At 38.6% G+C, this 21,750-nt stretch overlaps 3 protein-coding genes across 4 annotated transcripts; 2 read left to right on the forward strand and 1 right to left on the reverse strand.

The window, feature by feature from the left end:
- The first annotated feature begins 1,704 nt into the window (after window positions 1–1,704).
- On the forward strand, window positions 1,705–5,801 carry LOC104215283 (glutamate receptor 3.2-like). Its single transcript, XM_009765046.2, has 6 exons — window positions 1,705–2,344; window positions 2,492–3,834; window positions 3,935–4,212; window positions 4,435–4,466; window positions 4,576–4,970; window positions 5,115–5,801. The coding sequence occupies exons 1-6, from the start codon at window positions 2,095–2,097 to the stop codon at window positions 5,523–5,525; spliced, it is 2,709 nt and encodes a 902-aa protein (XP_009763348.1). The 5' UTR covers window positions 1,705–2,094; the 3' UTR covers window positions 5,526–5,801.
- Window positions 5,802–6,240: 439 nt separating this feature from the next.
- Window positions 6,241–7,925, forward strand: LOC104215284 (homoserine kinase-like). The gene has a single exon (XM_009765047.2). The coding sequence runs from the start codon at window positions 6,261–6,263 to the stop codon at window positions 7,353–7,355; it is 1,095 nt and encodes a 364-aa protein (XP_009763349.1). The 5' UTR covers window positions 6,241–6,260; the 3' UTR covers window positions 7,356–7,925.
- A 527-nt stretch (window positions 7,926–8,452) lies between these two features.
- Window positions 8,453–20,144, reverse strand: LOC104215285 (monosaccharide-sensing protein 2-like). Of its 2 annotated transcripts, none has more exons than XM_009765050.2 (6): window positions 20,057–20,144; window positions 18,798–18,879; window positions 17,960–18,526; window positions 11,064–11,992; window positions 9,891–10,078; window positions 8,453–9,098 (listed from the first exon to the last, which is right to left on the reverse strand). In XM_009765050.2, the coding sequence occupies exons 2-6, from the start codon at window positions 18,874–18,876 to the stop codon at window positions 8,657–8,659; spliced, it is 2,205 nt and encodes a 734-aa protein (XP_009763352.1). In that variant the 5' UTR covers window positions 18,877–18,879; window positions 20,057–20,144; the 3' UTR covers window positions 8,453–8,656. The 2 variants fall into 2 exon arrangements, with proteins under 2 accessions (XP_009763352.1, XP_009763350.1); XM_009765048.2 differs by lacking the exon at window positions 20,057–20,144 and adding an exon at window positions 19,155–19,417.
- Between the last annotated feature and the right edge of the window lie 1,606 nt (window positions 20,145–21,750).

A 21,750-nucleotide genomic window follows, 5' to 3' on the forward strand; every position in this document is an offset into this window, starting at 1 on the left:
TCGGTTCAAACTTCACGGGTTATGATCATTAAATGGTGCTCCTATAAATTAATATTACCTCGGTATGTACACTATCATTGTCTATTGTTTGTTTTTCTTCATTGACAAGTTAAAATGATCATTATATTAGTTATTAACGAACAAAGATAATAAAGCAAGGCGTAGGTTTCATCATACAATAGGACTAAAGGAGTGCCACCACTAGCCCACATTAAAATAAGATTACGAGAGAATGTTTCTGTTTACATTCATAACCCAGCAAATTGTCATGATAATACTTGCCTGAATACTCAATTCCGCGTTGAAAATTTGTGCTATTAATATCCATGAAACTGATAGTTTTTGAACAATGGAAGTCAAATGGTTCGGGCACATTCAGAGGAGGAGCACTGATGCACCGGTGAGGAGGTGTGAGCGACTGGCTGTAGTGGGCACGCGGAGAGGTAGAGGGCGACCTAAGAAGTATTGGGGAGAGGTGATCAGACAGGACATGGCGCGACTTAGGATTACTGAGGACATGGCCCTTGATAGGGAATTATGGAGGTCGAGCATTAAGGTTGTAGGTTAGGGGAAACTTGTGAATATTTCTACAGCACAATAGAGTGAGACTAGCCAGTTAGGATTTAGACTAAGAATGTCATTGGTCGTCTATTGATGCAGGGTTTTACCTGCTAGTTTTACTATACCAGCCATCTATTTCGTATTTCGTATTCTGTATTTCATATCTCGTATATTGCTGTTATTTTATTATGCATTTTTATGGTACTAATATATCGGCTCCTGTTGCTTTTTTGAGCCGAGGGTCTCCTGGAAACAGCCTCTCTACCCTTCGGGGTAGTGGTAAGGTCTGCGTACATATTACCCTCCCAGACCCCACTTGTAGGATTATACTGGGTCGTTATTGTTGTCGTTGTTGGAAGTCAAATGGATGCCTCAGAGTAAAACAGGAATATAATTGATTCTGCAAAGGGAAATATAATGCTGCAACATTTTTTCTTCCAATTCTTGCGCTGCACCAAGATGTGTCATAATATCATAGATTTCCGAATTTCCAATCCAAGCCCTGTACGCTGTGGGGTGGTATTAATAATGACAACATCTTACTGTAGAAAAATGTAGCATTTGTTGCGGAAGCCATTGTATATAGTGTGAATAAGTCACAACTACTATACCAAAAATTATGACAGCCACCAAATAATAAATAAGACAATAAAACAACAATAAAAGGAACATCATAATTTACGAGGTATAGTAGTTGTGACTTATTCACACTATATACATTTGGCTTCCGCAACAGCATTCCTGTGGCATTGGACGAAAGTGGTGAAGAATCATTACTTGGTCAAACAGTACTATGTTACTGATCTGGTTTATCCTTTTTGCCAAATTCTCACCAGAACAAGCGGTCCCCCCCCCCCCCCATAAACCCCAACGGATATCTTACTTTTATGTTATAATTTTATGTTTTATGCGCGTAAAAGTGGAGTGGTTGTCCAACCGAGCAAGTTGCATAATGAGTAATCCTAGAATGACAAGCTAGCTATTAAACGTATATACTTAAGTTCCTTTATACTCAAGTATTCTCATTCTGCTCATATCCTAATAAATCTCAAATATGTCAAAGCGGGTCACCGTCCATCCTTCCTTTTGGATTATTTTTCTTTGTTTAATCCCTAATGCCTTTGTCATAGCTATGTTCTACTAACTTTTTATTACTCGGGTGGTTGGCCATTTTGATTTTGGCAATTTCCACTGCCAGTTTATTGGCTTTTCTTTTACTTGAGTGATCTGTCTATATCTCGTGATATCCTTTAGAAAAAGGACTAAAACTTCACTTTATCTGGCAAACCAATGAAAGACCTTGGCTTGCCACTTTTGTAATCTAGTATCACTACTTCCTCTTCGAAAGGACACTTCTTGTCCTGTCTGTTTCCTCTCTGAGAGTTAAAAAACTTTAGGTCGCTTCCTCTCTGTCTCTGCGGTTGTCTCTGTCCCAATGTTTATAGTCTTTAACATTGGGTTGTATTTTACTTTTGTTGGTAATTTGATCCTTGTACAGTTACGAAAGAATTAATTGCAATTGGAGGCATCATCATGAATTTAAATTGGTTTCTGCTTCTATTCGTCTGTTTTATTGGACAATCTTCAGAGGAGCAAAGACAAGTTGATGAGGTGAAGATTGGAGCCATCTTTTCTTTTGGAACCACCAACGGCAAGGTTGCCAGAATCGCAATGGAAGCTGCTGTCCAAGACGTCAATTCTGATACCACTCTTCTCGACGGAAGAAAACTTGCTCTCACCCTCCATGATTCAAACTACAGCGGATTCCTTGGGATCATTGGAGGTATATATATATGTAGTTCTCACCTTTTCATACTACTGTTCTTCAGTTTATCTCTCACTGCTCTTAGATATCACTTGACTAGATCGTCTTGTTAACTTTTTTCTACTTTTCTGGCCGGTTGAATATATATCTGTTATCTCTTTCCAGCGTTACAATTCATGGAGACCGATACAGTAGCTGTGATTGGCCCTCAAAGTTCTGTAATGGCCCATGCACTCTCTCACCTTGCGAACGAACTCCATGTCCCGCTCCTTTCTTTCACAGCATTGGACCCCACACTCTCACCTCTTCAGTACCCCTATTTCATTCAGACTGCCCCCAGTGATCTTTTTCTAATGACTGCCGTAGCCGATGTGATCAGTTATTTTCAATACAGAGAGGTCATTGCAATTTTCTCAGACGATGATCAAGGTCGAAATAGTATTGCCGCTCTAGGTGATAAACTTGTTGAGAAACTTTGTAAGATTTCTTTCAAGGCAATTCTTCCTCCTGAACCCATGTCTAGTCGTGACCTGATCGTGGCTGAGTTGCTTAAGGTTAAATCAATCGAGTCCCGAGTTATTGTTCTACATACATTATCCATAACAGGTCTCAGGGTCTTTGAGGTTGCCCAGGAACTTGGCATGATGACGAGTGAATATGTTTGGATTGCTACTTCTTGGCTTTCCAGTGTCCTTGATTCTACTTCAGTTTCAACAAAGGTGGCTAGCTCTATACAAGGTGCTCTCACCCTTCGGTCTCATACACCTGATTCCCAAAAGAAGAGGGCTTTTGTATCAAGGTGGAACAAGTTGAGTAATGGATCCATTGGTTTGAATGCCTACGGTCTATACGCCTATGATACTGTTTGGATGATTGCTTACGCAGTTGAAGAGTTTTTAGATCATGGAGGCAAAATCTCCTACTCAAATGATTCTAATTTGGACAGTTTTGCTGGAGAGACGATGAACCTTGCTGCACTTAGCATTTTTGATGGTGGTAAGCAATTGCTTAGTAACATATTAAAGACCAACATGACTGGGGTAAGTGGTCCCATTGCATTTAAACCAGATAGATCCATGTTCCGTCCCTCATTTGATATTCTCAATGTAGTTGGCAAAGGATGGTTAAGGCAAATAGGATACTGGTGTAACTACTCTGGGCTATCCGTTGTGCCTCCGGAGTCTCTTTATGCCAAACCAGCTAATAGGTCAAGTTCAACTCAACGGTTGGATCAGGTTATATGGCCAGGGCAAACTAAAATCAGACCGCGTGGATGGGTATTTCCGGACAATGGGAGGCCGTTAAGGATTGGAGTCCCAAGGAGAGTGGGCTTCAGAGCTTTTGTTTCAGAAAAGGAAGGTAGTGGAGTGGTCCAAGGATATTGCATAGATGTCTTCCTTGCAGCCTTGAAGTGTCTTTCATACCCTGTGCCACATCAATTCATCATTTTCGGAGATGGACACAAAAATCCAAGCTATACTCAGCTAGTAAACATGATCACAGCCCATGTGAGTACCGTCAATGGCATTGCTATTCCCCCTACTTAAAGTTGCAAAACTTACGTGTAGTTAACATTCAGTATAACATTGTTTTCTTATTCTGTGATAGGAATTTGATGCTGCAGTTGGTGACATTACAATTGTAACGAACCGCACGAAGGTATTGGATTTTAGTCAACCATATATAGAGTCAGGGTTAGTGGTGGTGGTACATGTGAAAAAGATGAGGTCGATTGCTTGGGCTTTCCTGCGGCCATTTACTCCCCTGGCGTGGGGAGTCATAGCCGCCTTTTGCCTTGTTGTAGGAACCGTAGTGTGGATACTAGAGCACAAATTTAATGATGAATTTCGTGGCCCCCCAAAGAAGCAGGTGGTCACAATTTTATGGTGAGTTAATTGGATGCCTTTTCTGTTAGCCTTCTAAGTACTCTAATGGGAAGTTAATGCAACTACTTAAGTACTAGGATCCTACGAAGCTACGCAAGAAGCTATAGAAAGCAGTGTTTGAATACTATTTTCTTGCATTTCTTTGAAGTTCCAACCTCATAATTTGTATCTTGATCTTTATGATTTGAACTCATCCCCTTGTACCCCTTATTTTGCTTGCAGGTTTAGTTTCTCAACTATATTCGGAGCCCCGAGTAAGTATCTAGTTTCTCCTCCTTTCACAAAAGTCAAGATAATAACTGTATTTATTTAATTTGAAGTGTTAAACTTTGGCATAATTGTTCAATTCTGAAAACCTTTCAGGAGAAAACACAGTGAGCACATTGGGTCGAATTGTACTTCTTATATGGCTATTCGTAATCTTGATAATTACGTCGAGCTATACAGCAAGCTTGACATCGTTTCTAACAGTTCAACAGCTCGCATCATCTATCCAAGGAATTGAATCCTTGGTAACAAGCAATGACGCAATTGGGTACCAAGTAGGCTCTTTTGCTGAGAACTACTTATTTGAAGAAGTCAATATTGCAAAGTCTAGGCTTGTTCCTCTTGGATCACCAGAAGAATATGCTGATGCCCTTGAACAAGGAAGAGTTGCTGCTGTGGTCGATGAACGTCCATATGTGGATCAGTTTTTATCAACTTACTGTGGTTTCCAAAAAGTTGGCCCAGAGTTTACCAAAAGTGGATGGGGATTCGTAAGTATTTCCTTACTCATATAAGTACTATACTCCTACTAACGCTTATAGCGAAGTAATAAATGGACATGAGTGGCAAAATGACTTAACTAAAGAGCTAGTCATGTAACATAAGCTGATAGCTTGATCCAATTAATTTTATAGGCATTTCCGAGAGACTCACCCTTAGCTATTGACATGTCAACTGCAATCTTGCAATTATCTGAGAATGGAGAGCTAGAGAAGATTCACAAGAAGTGGTTAAACAGAAAAGTTTGCGGAGGGCAGAGTTCTGAAGCAGATTCAGAGCAGCTTCAGTTGAAGAGCTTTTGGGGTCTGTTCCTCATTTGTGGAGTTACTTGCTGTTTTGCTCTGCTTGTATATTTTTGCTTCATGTTGCGACAGTTCAAGCGACATTTTCCTGAATCAACGCAGTGTTCTACTTCTACTAGAACTAGAATATCACATTCAATACGGCTTAGGAAGTTCTTGTCTTTTGTGGATGAGAAGGCAGAGATATCTGCAAATAGGTTGAAAAGAAAGCGGATGGAAATGGAAAACCTTTCCACTAGCTAACGCCATTGCTTCTTGAAATGATGAACAATTTCCAAAAGAGAGACTGCGAAACGTTCTCCTTTGATTCTTGTACATCTTACCATGTAACAACGGAATGTAGAGAACATCTAGTGTTCGAAGAATTAACCCAATAATTTTGTAATTTAATATAATAAGATGTTAAGTTTTGGGATATTGATGAGATGTCATGTTTTGGGCTATTGATGTGATGAATGTGTTGAATGGTGTTACCCAAGAGAGATAGAGAATGTAATATCGTTTATGGACAAAAATATAGGATTGCCAAAGGGCTAACTGAATCTTAAACCGCTTCATCATGTTAGTTGAGCTCATTTTGGTCTGCTTTAACAGTTTATTCCTTGTGATATGGATTTCCTCATCTCTTTCTCACAACAAGCCCAATCAGCATTTCAGCTCTAGGTACCTTGGGTTGGGGCAAATTTTGAAGAGACGATTAAGAGGGTGTTTGGCTAAGCGTCAAACTGACTTATAAATACTTTTTGACTTATGTACGCGTTTGGTAAAATTAAAAGTGCTTATAAGTTAAGTACTTATAAGTTAAGTACTTATAAGTCAAAAATAAGTCAAAAGTCATAAGTTGGTCTCCCCCAACTTATCAAATTTCAGCTTATAAACACTTTAATTTTGACCAAAATATTTACTATTCTATACCTAAAATACTTCTTTTTAAAACAAAACTATTCCTATACTCTTAGCCACGCACTCTTCTTTGCAATGGCTGTTTTCTGTCAGTCTCCCCTCAATCTCAGCCTCATCACCTCCTCACGCAATCCCAATCCTAATCCCTCCTTTAGACTCAATCTCTCCGCTCACTCTCGCACCCTCGTCACTGAGCCCCCACCAGTTTTCACCTGCGTCAAGTCATTTGCTCCCGCCACAATTGCCAATCTTGGCCCCGGTTTCGACTTCCTTGGCTGCGCTGTCGACGGCATCGGCGACTACGTCACTCTCCGAGTCGACCCCGATGTTCACCCTGGCGAGGTTTCTATTTCCGACATCTCCGGCGCCGGCAAGAAGCTCAACAAAAACCCCCTCTGGAATTGTGCCGGTATCGCCGCCATCTCCGTCATGAAGATGCTCAACATCCGATCCGTTGGCCTTTCCCTCTCCCTCCAGAAGGGATTACCTTTGGGCAGTGGTCTCGGGTCCAGCGCCGCAAGTGCCGCCGCCGCTGCTGTCGCCGTGAACGAGCTTTTTGGTCGCCCATTGGGCGCGTCTGACCTCGTGCTTGCTGGGCTAGAATCGGAATCGAAGGTCTCGGGTTACCACGCGGACAACGTGGCACCTGCTATTATGGGGGGTTTCGTATTGATCAGGAGCTACGATTCTCTGGAGTTAATCCAGTTGAAGTTTCCTCACGAAAAGGAGTTGTTCTTTGTGTTGGTGAATCCGGAATTTGAGGCCCCAACTAAGAAAATGAGGGCGGCACTGCCGCAACAGATAACCATGTCCCATCATGTTTGGAATTGTAGTCAGGCAGCGGCGTTAGTGGCGGCCGTGTTGCAGGGAAACCTGTCGGTTTTAGGGAAGGCACTGTCCTCCGATAAAATAGTGGAGCCAAGGAGGGCACCGTTGATTCCGGGAATGGAGGGTGTGAAGAAGGCGGCAATGGAAGCAGGAGCTTTTGGCTGCACCATAAGCGGAGCTGGGCCCACGGCAGTAGCAGTGACTGACAACGAGGAGAAAGGAAGGGAGATTGGGCAAAGAATGGTAGAGGCTTTTCTGAAAGAAGGCAACCTCAAGTCCTCGGCGATGGTGAAGAAGCTAGACCAGGTTGGGGCTAGGCTTGTCAGTAGTGATCCCAGATGAATTTTGCGCTAATTGTCATGCTGCTTGTTGGTTCCTCATACATCTTTTCTTGGGGGGGCAACATGCCTTTACAAATTTTTCACTGGAATGATGAGAGTGGATGGCTCCGACATTCTTCCACCTAATCCATTACGGTCACCTTTCCATACAAATTTTGATCTTCAGAGAGTGATCCATTTTGGGCGGGTTGCCTACTTGAACTGGTGCCAAATAATGGAATAACTTAAAATTTTGCCGCATCTTACTGGTAGTAATGATAGTTTGGCAAATTTGCACCAAATCGTCACAGTTCAGTATATGGGAGGTGGCGTCTGCCTCAACTGCTGTCTTCTAACTTAAGTTTTGGTTGTCATATAAGAAGCCAAAGCTATCAACCCAGCTAGCAGTTGAATTTGCATTATTTATAGCATTATAGTAGCTTTAAAGCTATAGTTTAACAGAAGTGACAAGATCAATTTCATTTGCCTCAACTCTGATTTTGCTGTATGGTATTAACGTATTCTAGCTCTTATCTGATCTGTCTATGAGATACACTGCTCTGGATAGTGCAAGCAATGCTTGTTATTGAAACCCTTTTTCTTTTATCGTTTTTTCTTTTTTATTTTGTTTAATAAGGTAATATTATTAAATTAAAACATATCTGTTAGTTACAGAGTTGCAAAATATAGATTGGCTTCTGACCCTCCTTTTCACTTCCTTCCAGCTTCTGTTCCTTTAAGTTGATGCATATATTTGGTGCCGATGTTGCTGGCGCTATTTCAGATTTTTTATTCTTTCCTCAACATAGCTCAGCGAAAGAGATACAAAGAATAAGATTCTTGATATTCTTTTGGGGGGCAATATGCAGGGACTGAGGACTGAGGACATACTATGAAGCAAAGCTAGATACGTCGAGGGACAGTTCTGCTATGGACGAAGTCGGGCCTTAAGTGATCAAGGAGATAACAAGATGATTAATGGACCTTTGAGTTTCAAGAGCTTGATGAATTTTTTGTTTAATCACCACAATTGATGCTTTAAAAGAGACAAGTGAACACCTTTGCGGTATTTCAGCAGAACCTTTCACAAGCATGACTACTACTAATCAAATGACCAAATTTCAAACCAAACAGGAATAAATGGCACTGTTCTAAACAACTGCAGTTGTAATTGGCAGAATCGTAAAACTCATTAAAAGATCTTGCACTGTTCTAAACAACTTAGAAAACTGAATAGCAAACACCACTATATCAAACAAGGGAAACCTGAAAGCAAACAAAATCTGCGCACTAGGCAAGGCAACATGTCGTCAAACGATCAGATCAGTTCTTAGCAGCAGCAGCCTGCCTAGCACCAAGAGCGAAGAACTCCGAGATCACTTCAAGAGGCATCCCTTTAGTTTCAGGCACTTTCAAGAAAACAAATATCCATGATATAACACAGACGATAGCATATATGCCAAATACACCAGCAAGGCCAATAGAGGAGAGCATCACAGGTAGTGTGTAGGTAACAATAATATCCCCAATCCAGAATACTAGAGCACAGATGGCAATGCATATACCTCGGACCCGAGTTGGAAATATCTCTGAACAGAGTATGTTTGGAATGGGCCCGAACCCCATAACAAATGAGCAGAAGTACATAACAACACAAACTGTTGATATAGCAGCCTTTGCAACAGTTCCCATACTCACTAAATTTCCAATAACTAGAACAATGAGGGCTATAATTAAGATAGGAATTGTGCCTAGCAGCAGACTCCTGCAATACAACAATATACAGAAAGGCAAAGGTAGTAATCAGATTTGCAGGAATCGAAACTAAGGACAATAGGGCATCCATTCACTTTTTATCCAGCCTTAAGTGCAGGTAACAATGCAAAAATCTACTATATTTAAGAAAAGAGAAAAAAAGGATGCTAAAGTCTATTATGTGAGAATCATTGTGGAGGAGAACCTTATAAATGTGGCCAAGCAAACCTACAAACAAAGATGGATGAAGGACCCCTTGTCTTAAACGAGTGGGAACACTTCCCGTAGGCATTGAAACTTGCTTGAACTCTAGATCAACAGTGAACTTGAAGCAGGCCGGAGTACAAAAAAGGAAAGGATTTCTTTCTCCCTTTAAGATGGCAACAATTTAGTGCATGGGAAGGTTTCTTTTTCCTTTTACCCTCAGACCCTGGTTTGAATGGGTATACTCCCACTACTTCCTGCTACTATTATACTTTTCTAGTGCTAATAATGGCAAAGGGCACCCTCAATATTCCATCTGTTAAAGCATGGAAATTTTTGTGATATCTCCATCACTCCATCTCGAACTAGCAAACAGTCTACTGCAATGGAGATGCATTGTGTCCAAATTCCAGACACATCTACTAATGAGGGGATTAGACCTTTAAAAAAAGAAGGGGGTGCCCTTCAAACAAAAAAGAATACCCCACAATTGGAGATGAGAAATCAAACCAAAATACTTTGTGAGCCATTTGGAGAAGGCACTACGAAAAACATCATATTCATTCTTGTTCCATAGTAGTTACTCAAAAGTAATTACCTCCTGCCAGAGATATCCATAAGCCTCATGGCAACAGCTATTGAAGGGAGCATTAAGAAATTTGTGATTGCACTTATCAGCAGAGATGCAGAAGCAGAACTGATGCCAAGGTTTGATAAAAGAACTCCTACACCTGCTTGCTCAAGTATTTGAGGAGTGTAGTACATAACTCCATTAATTCCTGAGAACTGCATGAACAGGGGTTAGAAAGGGAAGCAGACAGTCTTTGATACAGTGTAAACCAAGCTGAGTCTAGCATTTCCTATGCAAGGATGCTGAATCAAGACAAAGTGAAATAGAAAAATCACAAAGATATCAAAGTAGGAATATCTTTACAATAGTGCCGTTTCTGTATTTAATGGAAGGAGGTTAAATTAGGTCATAATCTTGACCATCCGGCCTAAAAGAAATATTCAAATCCGAGGCCGTAAAGGACAACTGTGTAGCAGTACCAGCAGGACTTGTAAATATTTCAAATATCAGCAACCAGCATGAAGCATGAGGCATACTCCCTCTCTTGAGAAAATGAATATACCATGCCTGCCTAAAGTTTCTTCTTCAATTCTTTATTAAAAAAAAAGGAAAAGAAATAGGCTTGTCTTGTTCAGTTAATTGAATAAGTAAACTACTGTAACCAACGAATCACTGCTAGTATCATATTTAGAATGCTACCTTACAAAAACTGACTCACTAAACATCATTCTGTATTGACTGAAGTCTCACCAATATCCATCTCTGTGAATGGTTAGCATGAATCAGCCTAATAGTTATCAAGTTCTCTTATTATTTTGTTGCTTCTCAAGATCTATAAAAAAATGCTCAAGATAAATCGTGCGCAATCACAACATATCCACGTTATCCTTTGATTCAGATTCAATTCAAGATGAAGAGTCTAACTCCTTAGGATTCTGCAGAGAAATTTTCTCCAATCCTGACCTATCAATAGATATTTTGATTAAAGGCAGGAATACAGCCCTAATGACAAGGTCTGGAAAGAATTTGTGTACTACATCTTTTGAAGAAATGAATATGCTTCTAGTTAACTCTTAGCTGCATAAGGTCTCCAGAATCACTGTTAAAATAGTAACTGCACCAAATAGAAACAGACTGACCTTGGAAATGTATGGAAGAAAGACAGTAGTTACACTATATTCTAGTAATATTAGTGATTACCTGCTGAAGTAGTTGGATCCCCACACCAACAATCAATGCATGCTTGACTCCTGGTTCAAATAAATCGCTCCAACTAGGCCATTTTCCAGATGTTTCAGATGGATGAATCATAGCTGGTCCAACATGATGTTGATCCATCAGATCTTTCCAATATAAAGCTGGTTGACTCACCAAAGCAGCAGCACGAACAAATTCACCGCCACTAGGCATATCACCCCCAGGAAGAGAAACTAAAGATCCCCTTCGAGCTCCATGAGTTCCACCCTCATGCAAATAGATTCTTTTAAAACCTCCCTCCTTTTCATCATCTCCTTCTCTCTCTGTCCATTTCCATGCAAGCTGCCATCCACCACCAATGCCAGCACTGCCAACTGGTTCACCATCATTACCCTGCATCATGCTAGAAAAACTTCCACGAGATGGAGGCGGAACCATGTCCTTTTCCATGCTTGTTGCCTGACGAGATATCAGTGGGCTCTGCAAATTGTCATCAGATTCTTCAGCTGCAGCCTCAGATGCATAATCATCGCCCTCTCTGGCAAGGCTTTCTTCATCCCACTCTTCATTTTTTGTTTGATCTCCAGCAACACTAAACATGCTGCCGAGATGCGGAAAGAGCATGCTTCCCTTGCTTCCCACATCCGGAAGCTTTTCATGAACGCTGCCAAATAGAGTGACAACAGGGTCCATGAGGGGCACATTAGGTGCAAATGTGCTTCCTTGGCGAGATGCAACACCAACTACGCTTTGCCCAGTGACAGGCCGTGCAACCAAAGAGTGTCCATGTTCAGGTCCATATAACCTAATATGATCTTTTTGAACACTTGGTTCCTCGTCTTCCGCAAGTTCATTTTCTGGACCAATAATGTACTCCTCCACTGATGTTTCACCACCAACTCCAAGACCCTCAACTAGCAAAGCCATTTCTCCTGTAAATAGAAGCTGCATCAGTATTAACTTTGCCAGTTTCATCAGGAAACCTAAGATCACTGATAAACTAAAGGAAGCCGAGCAGCAGTACAGCCAAAGGCACAAGCATGATAAGTTCACAGATACTTTCGGTACACAAAGCAAGATATCAAATTCATTTTACACAAAGCAGGGTAATCTCTACAGAACCAAGCTAGTACAATCACAAAAGTTTACTCTTCTGGCTATACCCAAGTAAATACTGGACAAAGTGAAACAATATAGTCCACATGCTTGGCCCATGTAAAAGAAACGGGCCAGCATGTGCGGGGGCCTGTTAAAGACACTAATAATTAAGTAGATGAATGCATATCTTATCTAGCTTAAACTTTTAAATGAGGTGGTCATGCAATTTAACAACTGTTAACATTAATAAAATTAAAATTACTCCCTCCGTCCCAAATTAGTTGTCTTGTTTTGCTTCTGGAGAGTCAATTTGACTAATCTTTGAAGCTAAATTGGATTAGATCAACTCAATATTCTAAAACTAAAATTTAGATATTGAAGAACGATACGAAAAGTACAAAAGGTTGCAATTTTGTTATGTCGATATGATGAAAAAACACATTTAAATATGTTGGTCAAAGTTCACAGAATTTAACTCTCGAGAAGTGAAACATGACAACTAATTTGGGACGGAGGGAGGAGGAAGTAATGAAAGAGCTAGACGACGTCTTCGTTAGACAAAATCCATCTCCTGAAATCATTAAGAATTCCCCAATTTTGCGTGCCTTATCAATCTATACACTGTATAATGTGTCTGTTGATTAGCATGATTCAAGGAGACTTGATTTAGGTAGCATGATTTCAGGAGATCTGATTTTATTTGATCTGATAGTTGGATTAATTGTATAGATTTATTTTATTTCCTTAATTAGCATTAGGAGCCTTGTATAAATTCCCTTGCTCATGAGATGTAAACACACACAGAAATACAAGAGGCATTTTCTTCTCAAAATCTACATGGTATCAGAGCCATTGCTGCCTTTTTGAGGTGAATTATCTCCCTCGCAGCACTAAGATTCCATTTTTATCAAAGAGGTCGAGTTTTCTCTCTCATGTTGGTTGCCTGCAACACAAACGCCTTCTGATTGGGCTGAAATATAGAGACATTCAAGGAAACAGTTTCTGGAGAAATCTTGTCTTCGGATGAAATTCAGCTTCTCCATTGCCTCCTAGCCAAACTTGGCTCCGCTAATGTTGCCACATCCAATCATGTGCAATCAGGTACTGCCTTTGCTGCTCACCTTAATTCTTGGATTGTCGATTATGGTGCAAATAGACACATGACAAGCTCTTCTAAAGGCATCCAAAACTATTCTCCGTGTCCCAAAGGAGATAATGTTAAAATAGCCAATGGTTCTTTAACACCTATCTCTGGAACGGGTTCTGTCATTTGTACCCCTAATATTAAACTATCATCTGTGCTCCATGTCCCTGAGTTCCCAGTCAATCTTTTATCTAGTAGTGCCATCACCACAGCTCTAAACTGTAAAATCGAGTTCTTTCCCAACCATTGTATTTTTCAGGATCTTCAAACAGGGAAAAGGATTGGCAGTGGTAGATTGTGTGATGACTTGTATATGTTAGATGAGATTCAAAACTCTGGTGAAGCCTTTTTTGGGGAAAGTAAGGATGTCAACCAAGAAATAATACAGCGGCATAGACGGTTAGGACACCCATCATTCTTTGTTTTGAAGAAGTTATATGTCGATCTGTTTTCAAGGACTCGATTTGAATCTTTGTTCTGTGATGCATGTGAACATGCCAAGCATAAACTCTTATCCCACGAGTAATAATAGAAGCACAACTCCGTTTATGACTATTCGTTCTGATGTATGGGGTCCTACCCAAACTGTTTCTTTGTTCGGTAGTCGATGGCTTGTTACTTTCATTGATTGCTGCATTAGGATGACTTGGGCATATTTGTTAAAAGCCAAAAGTGAAGTTTTCTCTTGTTTTTAGTCATTTCATAAGATAATTTGTACTCAGCTTGATGCCAAAATAAAAATCTTGAGAACTCACAATGGCAGCGAATACATGGATAAAAGATTTGATGCTTATTTGGAGTCCAGTGGGATAATCCATCAGGCTAGTTGTCCTTACACTAGTGCACAAAATGGGGTCGAAAGAAAAAATAGGCATCTGTTAGAAGTATCAAGATCTCTTATCATCTACCAAAACCTAACGGGGATGCTATTCTAGCGGCTGCCTATCTTATCAACAGAATGCCACTTAAACCCCTCAATTTTCAAAGTCCTCTGGAAACTTTAAAGGGTAAGAATGAATATATTGTTCCTCCAAAGGTATTTGGGTGTGTTTGCTTTGTCCACACTAGAAATTCTGGGAAACTTGATCCCAGAGCTATAAAGTATGTTTTTCATTGGGTATTCTTCGACACAGAAAGGTTACAAATGTTATCATCCTCCCTCTAGTAGATCTTTTGTTAGCATGAATGTTACCTTTCGAGAATCCGAACCTTATTTCAATATTACCTCATCACCTCTTCAGGGGGAGAGTAGTAAGGAGGAAGAGGTGATTCTACCTAGTTCCATTACTGAACCTCTTGATGACATTGTCACAGGTGAAAGTGAAATTGGAGAAAGAATTCAGGAGGAGACTATTGGGCATTTGGATAGGCCTAATATGAAAACTTACTCAAGGAAAAATAGAGCAGAAGAAGTCATCATGCAATCTATCGAAGCTGAACCTTCTTCTACAGGTGAGTTATCTACATTTCCTAATGAGTTAGATGAACCTATTGCTCACGGAAAAGGAGTCAGATCTTGCACCACCAAACATCCTTTATCTAATTTTGTCTCCTATAATTCTGTGTCTCCTTACTATAGAGCCTTTGCCTTGTCTATTTCTTCTGTGTCTATTCCCCATAACTGGAGGGAAGCTTTTGTAGATCCTAAATGGAAGTAAGTTATGATTGAAGAAACGAAGGCCTTGTCAAAAAATGAGACTTGAGAACTTGTCACTTCACCACCAGACAAGAAGTTGGTTGGCTGCATGGGTCTTCACTGTGAAGCACAAAGCTGATGGCTCAATTGAAAGATTCAAAGCAAGATTTGTGGCTAAGGGATTCACTCAAACTTATAGAGTGGATTATCAAGAGACATTTGCCCATGTTGCTAAGATGAACACTGTTAGAATTCTTTTATCTTGTGCAGCTAATCTTGACTGGGACTTGCAACAGTTTGATGTGAAGAATGCATTTCTTCATGGAGACCTAGAAGAAGAGGTATATATGGAGATTCCTCCTGAATTTGATACTGCACAGAGTCGAGGAAAGGTATGTGCATTGAAGAAATCCTTATACGGACTGAAGCAATCCCCTAGAGCTTGGTTTGATAGATTCAGCAAAGCAATGATCTCCTTCGGTTACCAACAATACTGATCACACCCTCTTCATAAGACATCAAACGAGTAAACTCACTATTCTCATAGTTTATGTTGATGACATAATAATGACAGAAGATAACAAAGAGGAGATGTCCCGATTGAAGAAGTTGTTGGCACATGAAATTGAGATCAAAGATCTAAGAAAATTGCAGTACTTCTAGGGAATTGAGGTTGCTAGATCCAAAAGAGGAATCTTTGTTTCTCAAAGGAAGTATATTTTGGATCTCTTGAAAGAAACCGGTATGACAGGTTACAGACCCGCAGAATCGCTCATAAAAAGCAATCACAAGTTACAAAGTGAAGTTGGAGAATCAGTTGATAAGGAGAGATATCAAAGGCTAGTTGGAAGACTCATTTATCTCTCCCACACTAGACCAGATCAGTTCATGCATAATCCCCGAGATCCTCATATGCAAGTTGTCTTTCACATATTGCGGTATCTGAAGTCTGCTCCAAGGAAATGTCTACTTTTCTCCAACCATGATCACCTCCAAAAAGAAGCCTTTACAGATGCGGATTGGGCTGGATCTCGAGATGACAGAAGATCAACATCCAGTTACTGTACACTCGTAGGAGAAAACTTGGTTACTTGGAGAAGCAAAAAAGCAAAGTGTAGTTACTAGATCAAGTGCGGAGGCAGAACATAGAGCTGGGTGTTTGCGAACTGCTTTGGCAACAAAAGCTACTACAGGAATTGAGACTGTTTGAAAAAGGAAAACTTTCCTTGTACTGTGACAATAAGGCTGCCATCAGTATAGCTCATAATCCAGTCCCGCATGACCGAATAAAGCATATAGAAATTGATCGACACTTCATCAAAGAAGAAGTTACAACTCGTGTCTTGAGTTTTTTAATGTGATTGGAAAAACAGCTAGCTGATGTGTTTACCAAAGGCCTCAACAAGCGAACTTTTCATACTTTGAGTTGCAAGTTGGCCATGTGCGACATCTTTGCACCAACTTGAGGGGAAGTGTTGATTAGCATGATTCAAGGAGACTTAATTTAGGAGTAGCATGATTTCAGAAGATCTGATTTTATTCTGATTTTATTTGATAGTTGGATTGATTGTATAAATTTATTTTATTTCCTTAATTAGCATTAGGAGCCTTGTATAAATTTCCTTGCTCATGGGATGTAAACACACACAAAAATACAAGTGGCATTTTCTTCTTCTCAAAATCTACAGTGTCAAAATTAAGTATAATTAGAAAAGCATCTTCCTATTCCATTGTGTCCAAAAATTATGCATCATATGATTTGTCAAAACAAAGGAATGCCAAAAAAGAACTACTCAATAAATAGGAAAATATTCAGGGAGCATACTCATAAAAAGTTTCAATATCTTATACTCATTTTCTTCCAATTTATGTAACACCATTTACTAAGATTTAACATCATGTTTATTAGTATAAGTAGTAGTAAAATGAAATATCGAATTAGTAGTTGCAAAGCTTAAAGTCTGCACTTGACTAGTTAAATGAAATAAAATTCTTGAAACTTAAGAAAGTTGTATAACATGATATTACAAGTTGAATGTTGTCAAACATTTTTTAACATCCCAACATGGAAGGAATGTGCTAGCAGCATCTAGACTTATAGTTAGTCTATCTCACCTAATAAAGATAATTATAGAATAAGCAAACACCAAAAAGAAAAAGGAGAGAAACTTTTGTGCTGGTTGAGACTTAGATTAGAAATTAAAATAATAGAATAATGAAATGTGAAATTCAAACATTTCAATAATAAATTGGTTAGGTTATTTGTTGTACATATTCCTTAATGAATAAGTCAAAAAGATGAAAAGAAAAGGGGAAAAAAGAAAAAAACAAAGTGCTCTGGGAAAAAGTTCGAAATTTTATGCTTCAAAGGTGTAAATATTTATGTTAATTTGATAGTCGAATGTTATTATTTCGATTGATAAATTGTCCACTTCTCGAATGACTTAATTACTGATTACGTTCATTATAGAGCTACTTCAAAAACACAGAGGAAAAAGAAGCAAAGAATTTTATAGATATTTTACTCAAAGTAAAAATAAATAGAACAAACAAGTCAATATATTCAATGACTAAGATCGCCTTCTAATGTTTTTTTTATCCTTAATTAGAGATTTCCATTACAAACTAGCAATCCTATAATAAGAAAAAAATTCTGTTATTCTGAAACATCTATTTGCACATGTTTTTAGTTCTTAATTTCTTTTGTGGCTATGTTGTTTACTTGGTAATCAAATATCTGGATTCACTATCTATGCATCTTTTTATATCATGACCTAGCAGTATTACTAAATCTTCAATTGCTAAGTTTTATAATAAGAAAAAACTAATCAAATTTAGTGAACCTGTCCAGATACGATCTACTTGGGGGAAAATACGCCAAATTGCTTATAAAAAGCCATCTAAATGTTAGGTCACTCTTCTTTCTTTAGGGGGGCACATTTGTTTTAGGTTGCAATATATTTTGCAATTTTTATGATACAACTAAAAGTCTAAAATCAAATACAGCTTCCATGAGCTCACCAGAGACATCTTCCCGTCCACGGAGCCTCTGCAAAACACGCTTTGCATCTAGCATTCGCCCTTTACTCACAAGCCATCTGGGAGACTCGGGCAAATAAAATATTGTCAATACAAAATACAGAACGGAGGGAATGGAAAGTACACCAAGCATCAGTCTCCAAGTGGGAGAACTCTTCAACGACATGCCAAAAACCATGCAATATGAAAAGAACATGCCAAGACAGCCAGTGAACTGAGGTAGAGTGTTCAGTAAACCCCTTATCTCCGGTGGTGCTGTTTCAGATATATAAATAGGAACAAGAGTAACTGCTAAACCAACACCAAACCCATCCAAAAGTCTTGCCAAAAGCAGAACATACACATTTGGAGACCAAAGCATCACAAGGCCACTAATAAAATAAAGAACCGAAGAAGTTATGAGCAAGGGACGACGACCAAGCCAGTCAGCTATTGCACCAGAGCAAGTTGTAATCAAGACAGCACCAATGAGTGACATGGAAACAATAAGCCCTTCCATAGTAGGTTGAGTTTCCAGCTTAAATTCTTTTTTAATGTACAGAATGCCCCCTGTATTCAGAAAAAAAAAATGAGTAGAGAATCATAACCAGTTGAAAGATATCATTGAGACTCTGAGTAACATCTAAGGACGGAAAGAACAGAATGGATAACCTTGTTAGAAATCAGAATAAATTATCACAGACACCGACTGCACGAGATACCAGATTACATACAAAAGCAATAAGATTTTCAGGAGGAAAGACGGATTAACATCAGAGGTACTAGATAAAAACAAAAACAAATCAGTATTGAAGCGATATGCCATATGTGAAAGGATTACCAGCTATAGTGGCGTTGTCCCATCCTTGCAAAAAGCTGCCAATTGCAGCTGCAACGGCTACAAGCACGGCTCCACTCATTTCCTTAAATACCAAAATAGAACTGCTGGTTACGGTCCCTTATTGATGATCATATAACCAGTAGAGAAACAAGGATACCTTTCGATATTAAAAGAAAAAAGGATTTCGCCAACTTTGTTAAAGTTGCAGCGACTCAGAAATTAAAACCAGTTAAAAAATTACTTTAAATGGTATGTTTAGAATTAAAAAAGATGTTATATAAGCGCATCATTTAGAAAATTCAATTCGCACAGACGACCAAGTGGATTATCAGCATGGAAGAATTCAAAGTCTTTTACCTTAAGGATGTTCAAGTGAGTGGAATTATGAAGAGAGGGATTAAAGAAACCCGAATCACTCGAGAAGTTGGTGCAACTTCTGATGTATCAGTTTCATCACAGAGAAAAATTAGAAACAACAGGAAGCTTCCTCCCTCTGCCTGGGGATCGTCGGTTGTAAAACTGAAGCTAGAATTTAAAATGGTAAAGAGTAGAGAGGCGATTAATGAGAAACAAACAGGGTTTTGGAATTGGAATTGGAATTGGAAAGGAAAGAAAGGAATGGAAAAGTAAAGTAGAGTAGAAAAAATATAGTACTAAATTTTATTGGGAGCCGTTGGTAGGGTGACACCTGCCAGCATGTAAGCATCTTTTGTTGCGCCCGTCGATTCGCTGTACTCCCCAACAACAACAACAACAACATAGTATAATCCTATTTAGTGGGGTATGGGAAGGCTAGTGTCTACGCAGAATAGAAAAACTGTTTCTAAATAGTCCCCGGGCATTCTTCACTCCAAGAACTTCCCACCTTATTCTTGGGAAGACTCGAACTCACAACCTCTCGAATGAGATTAGTTACTATCAGAACAACCTCTCTTGTCCTCCCCATTTTCACATTATAACGTTTTCCGGCTCGGCTACTATATAGTAGTAACAGTAGAACCGAATATATGTGAAAGGGAAAAAGCAGGTTTGTTTGATGATATAAAAAACAAATACTACTAGTGAAAAGGAGGGTTTAACCAAAGTGACGCCATGATTGATGTCCGTTTTTACATCCAATGAGTGCATCTGTCTTTTCGTTCATAAATTAAGGTGAATCTCCAGCTAGTTCTCCATCATATACTAAAAACCAAAAACAGAAAAGTAAAAATTACCTTTTAAGGAAAAGCGACGTCAGGATACTAATAATACAGACTTACATGATTAATCCAGGATGTCTGCTATGAGTTTCCGATCCAAAACATCGGAACTCTGTTCGCCGGGGAGTAGTTTCCTGGTACCAATAATTTTTCTTGGTCTTTGAGGGAAAATAAGCATATTAGCAATATGGTTTTTTGAAAGAATACTAAGACCATCTCTAAGGTTGCACCATTTCTTGCACTAATTTGGTGCAAGAAATGGTGTTTTTTTGCTCCAATGCAACACTAAATCTTGCACCATTATAGAGCATGAATAGTTTGCACTAAATTCACTCCAAATTTAATTTATTATTATTTTATTCAATCTTTTTATTTTTTGAACTTTTAATTTATCATATATTATGTATATAATTAATTTTTATATTAAGATCTTTATAATTTTAATTTTGTATCCTATTTTTTGATATATTATTTTTTGTATATATTATATTTATGTAAAATTATAAGTTAATTTGACTATGATGTAATATTTATTTAATTATCTTTTATCAATGATTTCACTTTTAAATTTATCCTTTAAAATAATTTTTTAATAAATGATTATATAAGTGGTGAATGTGAATTATATACAATGAATATGGAAAAAAGAAAAAAGATAGTATTAGTTTGAAGGAAATAAAAAATGAAAAGTAAATAGAAGATAATAATATAATATAGAAGAGAGAGAAGATTTGATGTAAAAAATAGTATAATGGTTGAAGTAAATTTAGTGTTACACCATTTTGGTGTGAAATTTGGTATGAAATTTGGTGTTAGGGTTGGAGATGGCCTAAGCCGATACATTCAATTTTTAAAATCATACTCCTTTCTTTTCCTAGCCATTTATAAGGCTGCACTAAAGGTGTCTAACGGGCCGGGTTGACCCGTAACCGGACCGGCCCAGACCGGTTAAAATTGGAACCGGACCGGCCCGATACATAGAGGGCCGGGTGGAGTTGGGTAGGAGGGGTAGAGGGGGTTGGTCCGTTTAAATTTTGGTAACGATTAACCGGACCGGTCAAATCCGGTCCACATGAACACTACCGTGTACCGGTTAAATCGGCCCAGCCCGGCTGGTACAACCTTTTTTTTGTTTTTTTTAAATTTTTTGAATTAAGTGGGGCCCACTAACCGTTGGCAACGGTCAGACCTGGCAGGGATCCGTTGCCCAACGGATTAATTACATTAATAGCCTCTTTTTTAAAAAAAAAATTAACCTTTTTTTAATTTACAAAATTAACCTTCTCTAAAACTATAAATACACCTCCATCTTCTTTATTTCTTCACTCAACTCTCATTTCTCTCATTCTCCAATTTTCAAGATTTCAAGTCTCAATTTCAAATTCTCAATTCTCAAATCTCAATTCAATTTAAATCATGCCTCGTACTTCTAGAGTGCGCTCATATGTTTGGCAACACTTTGAGGTGGTAGAAGAAAATGAAAAAGGTCAGAAAGTAAAGTGCAAGAATTGTGGTCAAGTCTTAAATTTTCGTTCAGAGTCTAGCACAGGCAGTTTAAGAGGCATAAAAAGTATTGTCTTGAGCGTCCTCCGGAAATTTGTATTTAAGATTTTAAGACAATTTGTGTTATTTTAAAATTATTAGACGTATTTATGCTTAATATTTTAGTTTGTTGGATTAATTTGAAGTATTGTTAATTTATTATGCATGAAAATTTAGTTTTACTATTTTTTGTTAATTTACTTTTTAAATGC

Source organism: Nicotiana sylvestris, chromosome 1, assembly GCF_000393655.2.
Source record: "Nicotiana sylvestris chromosome 1, ASM39365v2, whole genome shotgun sequence".
NCBI lineage: Eukaryota > Viridiplantae > Streptophyta > Magnoliopsida > Solanales > Solanaceae > Nicotiana > Nicotiana sylvestris.

What these genes read in the sequence shown, in the direction of transcription:
- LOC104215285 (XM_009765050.2), bottom strand. Translation starts at nt 18,876, where the DNA reads ATGAGTGGAGCCGTGCTTGTAGCCGTTGCAGCTGCAATTGGCAGCTTT. An exon ending in GGACAACGCCACTATAGCTG is followed by an intron (nt 18,527 to 18,797) that starts GTAATCCTTTCA and finishes TTCTGAATACAG; the next exon opens with GGGGCATTCTGTACATTAAA. An exon ending in GGATCCAACTACTTCAGCAG is followed by an intron (nt 10,079 to 11,063) that starts GTAATCACTAAT and finishes CTGTTCATGCAG; the next exon opens with TTCTCAGGAATTAATGGAGT.
- LOC104215283 (XM_009765046.2), top strand. Translation starts at nt 2,095, where the DNA reads ATGAATTTAAATTGGTTTCTGCTTCTATTCGTCTGTTTTATTGGACAA. An exon ending in CAGGTGGTCACAATTTTATG is followed by an intron (nt 4,213 to 4,434) that starts GTGAGTTAATTG and finishes TTTTGCTTGCAG; the next exon opens with GTTTAGTTTCTCAACTATAT. An exon ending in CCAAAAGTGGATGGGGATTC is followed by an intron (nt 4,971 to 5,114) that starts GTAAGTATTTCC and finishes TTAATTTTATAG; the next exon opens with GCATTTCCGAGAGACTCACC.
- LOC104215284 (XM_009765047.2), top strand. Translation starts at nt 6,261, where the DNA reads ATGGCTGTTTTCTGTCAGTCTCCCCTCAATCTCAGCCTCATCACCTCC.